Source organism: Xyrauchen texanus, chromosome 23 (assembly GCF_025860055.1).
Source record: "Xyrauchen texanus isolate HMW12.3.18 chromosome 23, RBS_HiC_50CHRs, whole genome shotgun sequence".
Taxonomy (NCBI): Eukaryota; Metazoa; Chordata; class Actinopteri; order Cypriniformes; family Catostomidae; genus Xyrauchen; species Xyrauchen texanus.
The window spans coordinates 12,789,634-12,795,633 of NC_068298.1; the positions used below are offsets into that span (position 1 = coordinate 12,789,634).

Below are 6,000 nucleotides of genomic sequence, written 5' to 3' on the forward strand. Positions count from 1 at the left end.
ACAAGGGAGTTTTGCACAGCACGGGACCAGCATTTGTGCAGCCAAGACGGTGCTCGCATTGTGGTTTCGCCATGATTTAGAACTTCATTATTTGAAGTCACCTACATCATGTCTCTCACAGCTTACATATAAAAAATGTCATTCAGAAAATATTATTAATATTGTATCCACACATTTAGGCATCTGTAGTCTCTTGTGGTCCACGAAGTGTTGTCAGCTTGAGTGGTCCTTGTTGAATGAACTGTAAACTTTTAATAGTCTGGGGAAAATTGTTATTGCTAAAGCAGACTGCAACTCTAAAAAACAGATAAACAGCACCTATTTATTGTTTTTCTATTTTAAAAGCATTGGTGAGCTGCTTAAAATATCTTCTTTTACAGTGTGTTCCACAATAAAATGCACAATGAAATATGAAGTTATTTTGGGAAGCGAAATGTTTTGATTATAATTTAATTATAGATTGGGTGACCAGAAATCTCGGTTTATTACACAGGACAGTCCCAGTTTTTGATAGGGTCACAGATTTTTTTCTTCTTAAATTAAATCTCCTTATTGTCCTTCACACTATTATCTCTGGTATCATTTGCAGAGAAGACAATCAATTTTGATTTGACGATACATTCATTCTAGTCTTCAGCAAATTAGCTGAAATGTATCTGGTTACCATCGCAATGATGTCATGCACTCAGCACTGGCACTCTATTTCGTCCTGTCAGTCATGTAACTTCTCAACGAGTGCTAATTATTATTGTGTTGACTCATTATTTTCCAAAACCAGTCGGCTGATACAGACAAAAAAGAAATCTCTGGATATATTATTTCTTTAGATAGGGCTCATTTTAGATCAAACTAAGCTAAATTGAAATGACAAATTGAAAATGAAGTAGAAATACAAAACAAGAATAAAATTAGAAACAAAAATAACTCTGGTTTTAATGACTAACACAGCTTTCACTTTCTGTAGTCTATGTTTGAGTGGAGAGGAAAAATCAACAAATAACTGAAATGTCAACAGAATGCAATAAGAAGTGTGTTGAAGGACAGTTTTGTCTTCATACACCTAAAGCTTATGCTTTCATTCCGAAACCACTTTGAAATTTGTTCAGCAGGAAACTAAACATAAAATATATAGGTGTTTTTGTTACATTTATATTGACAATTGTGTTTTCTTAGTTGTGAAAGTTAAAATAAGCTTAAAATATTGATGTTGAGGTTACGGTTACAATTTGAATTCAGATTCATGAAAAGATTCATTTGGACTCTGCCTGTTATGGATTCGGTCTTGAGTCCAACTCAGCCTCTTTTGGACTCGACTCGGATTTGATTGTTTAAAGACTCTGACTTGACACAGACTCGACTAAGGTGGACTCAAACCCAACGTAGTCTCTCTCCTCTATCTCTCTCTCTCTCATTCTGTCTCTCTCTTTCTCTCTCTGTGTTTGTGTCTCCACTCGCCTTTTCCCTCTCCGTACGCCTTCCCTCATCTCTCCCTTAGGGTCACAGTAGGCAGTGAGGACCACTGGCTGACAGAACGGGGGGACGGGAGTTAGTCAGACTGGTGATGTCCCTGCCTGAATCAGGCGGGGGAAGAGTGTGACGAGGAGGAGGACGTGGCAGGGCCGTGAGTCTGCCTGTCGGCAGTGAATCAGCTGATCAGCGGGAGAGCGCGATAAAGGGGAGTCGGTTAGAGAGAGAGAGACGCACACAGCAGTGCATGTGTGTTCGTTTTATGTTCTATGTTGTTTTAAGTTCATTTATACTATTAAAATTTACGTTGACTGTTCAGCTGGTTCTCTTGTCCTCCTTGCTCATCCTTATATTGTTACTGTTCACCATCCATGTGACTGGATTCCTTGATTGATCCAAACATCATTTAAATTAGTTTTCTGTCCTTAAATTCTGAAATGAGGTACCCACAAGTTTATTTTTAGCATCACTCCAGCACTTCATAACCTAAAGTGTGCGAGTACTGCAGCACTCAACCCAATATTTATGTAGTTGAAGAAGAATGTTATGTTATCTGCATGAAGTGTAACAGATGTTGTGGCAATTGGATTTAGAAATACCTAAAATCTTGATCTGTAAGATATGAGACAGTACGTAATGCGTAAATGGTATGTAAAATGATTGATCTGTACATGTTTGAACATGACATGTTGACCCAACATGTGTCAGACTAAAAGAGGTGAAAGAGAAGGTCAGTAATGTCCACAAAGTAATTCCTCTGCCTGAGTGAAGCATTCTCTAAAAATTGTAAGCAGAAACATACCTGTTTCTTCATCAATTGTGAAGATGCCAAGCCCAGTGCCATCATGCATGTAGTATCTGACTACACCATCTCGACCTAGGTCATTATCTACAGCAGTCAGTGTCAAGACTGAGGTTCCTATTTTAGCATCCTCCATAACTGCTGCAGTATGTACAAACAGCGGAAAGATAGGCGGATTCAGATTTTCATTGACATCAAGCACTTCGACCTCAATGAAGCATGAAGACGATAAAGATCGGGGCTCTCCGTGATCTACAGCTCGAACAGTTAGGTTATAAAACTGCTGTCTTTCAAAGTCCAGTTCACGCTCTAGAGTCAGGCAGCCAGTGGACGTATCCAGAAAAAACGTTCCAGCTTCACTGTTCTTCAGGTTGTAGCTTATGAGACCTCCACTTTCAAGATCCAAGTCAAAGCTTTCCACCCATAACAGCAGTGTGCCAGCAGGAACATCCTCAGGAACTTTAATCCTGTAGACTCTGGGTACAAACTTAGGAGGATTGTCATTGATATCATCCAGTACAACCACTAGATCTGCAAATGAGAAAAGCTGAGAGTCCTGTTTTGCTTGATCTCTGGCCTCAATTTTTAGGTCATATCTAATAAAGGTCTCTCTGTCTAAATGGCCAGTTACCTTCACCACCCCTGTGACTTTGTCAATCTTGAACAAATCAGTAAAGGTTAACAGGGAATATGTAAACACTCCATTGTCCTCAAGGTCAAAGTCCAATGCATTGACTTTTAAGATGCTCTTGTCAGTCTCTATGTTTTCAGGGACTCTTACAATATATCTTGGCTGTGAAAATAATGGTGGATTATCATTTGCATCCAAAATACTAACAGCAAAATATTTCCATGTTGAGGTTTGTGGAGATCCCAGGTCGTACACTGTTATGTTCAAAATGTAAAATTCCTTTTGCTCTCGATCCAATGCACAAATTACCATCAGGTCCCCTGTGTTCATGTCAATACTAAAACATCCATCCTCATTTCCACTGGAAATTGCATAGACAAGCTTTCCATTAAACCCAGAATCATTATCAGTGGCATTAAACTGTACAAAAGATTTATTGAGAGCAAAGTCTTCCCTGATGTCAATCGAGCTTGGTGTGCCCATAACAAACTTTGGAGAGTTGTGGTTAATAATGTGAACATCCGAGACAGACTCTTCCTCTTTGACAATGAGAGAAGGCTTAAATGATTCAATAAGCTTTTCTGTCAACTGCCTAGTAATTCCGGTTTCCTCACAATATGTGGTGGCACCTTGTCCCTTGCCTGTGATATGCACAGTTACGGTGTTGGGATCAGCAATATATTTGCCATCTGTTGCTGTTATTTTAAGTGAATAGACAGAGTTTTCAATGTTTCCATAATTTGAGGGGATGGCCTTGGCAAGTTTAATGATGCCAGAAATGGGGTCAATGGCAAACAATCCATCATTATTCCCAGACTCTATCCTGTATATGATCTGCTGTAGCTCATCCAGATCGAGTGCTGACATCTCTGCAATACTTTCCCCCACAACAAAGTCTCGGGGTATGGAGGCATTGCATGCCACCCGCTCAAACACTGGAATGTTGTCGTTGATGTTGGTTATGGTGATGGTTACAGAGCATTCGCTCACTCTGCTAAAAGGGCTGCCGCTATCAGAGGCCCATATCCTCAGGTGATACCATCTCTTCATAAGTTCATAATCAAATTCCTCAGAGTTAGAAATCACACCTGTCAGTGGCTCTATACTGAAAGGCATGGGACCTGTGTTTGCTATTGCGTAGGTCACAAATCCGTTGTTGTCTTTGTCCACATCAATGGCAGAGACAGACAAAATGCTTGTTTCGATTGGAACATTTTCAGGCAGAGAAGCCTGGTATGATGGCAATGTGAACCTAGGAGCATTATCATTTTCATCAATTATATCCACAATGACACGGGTAACTGCTTCTCCATCATTTACAGTAACATCAAACTCATAATGAGATTGCTTTTCAAAGTCAAGAGACTGCGTCATCACAATTACACCAGTTTTAGCACTAATTTTGAATTTATGGCTGTCTGAGTTTTCTTTGATGCTGAAGGTGATGTTTCTGAAACTCAAACCTACAGATACTCTAACTACATGGCAATTTGTTGGAGCAAATTCACTAAGTGTAACATGGTAGGGGTTTTGATCAAACATTAATGGTTTAATTTCAGGAGGAGGGATGTGCACATGTTTTACTGGTGTTAGCAAAGGAGGGTTACTTTTGTCTTTGGCTTGAAGGGAAATGTTTAATCCAAATGGGTTTTGTGACCAGTCGATCCATTTTTTTGAGACCAGTTGAAATCCACCATCCTGCTGCAAAGCAGATGGAATAATCTCAAAGCAATTCAGTTGATCCCCTTCAACTATACTTATAGACTCCACTTTCTCCTTGGGTTCTATCTTGATGTTCACACTTATTTTGTCACCATCCATTATAGGAATCGATGCACTGATAAGGGTAAAGTTTTCCATAACCTTTTGTACAGATACAACAACCGTTGCGACATTTCCAAACTTCTGCACACCAGAGATTTTCTTTGTCCTGTCCTCTGCCAGAACAGTTAGGTCATACCTGTTTCTCTGACTGGCGTCAAGTCTCTTGACAAGCGTAACAGTCCCATTGAAAGGATCAACAGCAAATGGGTGTGATCTAGTCGTGAACGAGTAATAAAAGTCTGCATTGCTGCCAATATCAGCATCGGTTGCGCTCACTCTCAACAGGGTTGATTTGATTGGTGTGTCTTCTTTGATTAGCACATGATAAGAGGCAGGGTAGAAGAGCGGTTTCAGATCATTTGTGTCAAGCACCTGGATCAATATCTTTGTTCTCGCCTGGTTGTCATATGTGCTTTCTGTAGCCTCAATGGTAAGAGTGTAGATGTCTCGTACCTCTCTGTTGAGCACCGCTGAGTTACTGCTTCGGGTTTTGATCCTCAGAAAACAGAAATCTCCTACAGCTACCTCCTCGGCTTTGAAAAGGCCATCGTCATCACCAGCGACAATCTTGTACTTGATGTCCCAGAAGGGATCAGATAGTATAATGCCCATTCGAAACGTGCTGTCCACGTAGGTCCTGGGGGCAGAATTCTCATAAATGCTGGCATTATACAAATGATGGGTGAACCTCAGCAGAGAGTTGTCTTTAACCAGGCTCCCATTACATCTGGTTATGGTTCCTAGGACTGCTGTGACGGTGAGAATTATGGCTGTGGCTGTGAAGGCCATTCTCACTGACTCAACATGGACACACAGTCCTGAAGAGAGGGGAAAAAAGAATGTATTTGAATGTGCTCCATTATTTTTCTGACAGGTGGACTATGTATCCACCTGTATCATGACATGGTCTTGAAGCTGTTCTGATATATTAAAGTAAAATTGTAAAGACCACTGGATAACCACAGACTAAAACCTGAAAGTTTAATACACACTCAGACAATCACTCAACTCATTGTCTGTTTCACCCAGTAAAAGGTCACAGTCAGGTATTTTGTCTCTGTTTTGACATGCCACAACAAGCTGCATTATAACGTTTAACCATGTGAAAAAGCTCTACATCTGTTTGAAACAGGTGATACATTTTCATATCTTTCAGTCAGTGGTTTTAATCTACATGTAAATTACAGTTAGCATATTCAACTGCAGTTACATTAGTTTGTGGCACTATTGCATTCTATAGTGAGAGAGAAAATAAAAAGCCAAATAATTTATTTAT

General features: G+C 40.0%; 1 protein-coding gene across 1 annotated transcript in view; it reads right to left on the reverse strand.

Annotated features, from left to right (window-relative positions):
- Positions 1 to 5,513, reverse strand: part of fat2 (FAT atypical cadherin 2) — a 46,436-nt gene extending 40,923 nt beyond the window's left edge. Inside the window, exon 1 of the mRNA XM_052089135.1 lies at positions 2,270 to 5,513. Within this exon, the coding sequence (XP_051945095.1) occupies positions 2,270 to 5,513 (3,244 nt within the window). The remainder of the gene's footprint in view (positions 1 to 2,269) is intronic.
- Positions 5,514 to 6,000: the final 487 nt, after the last annotated feature.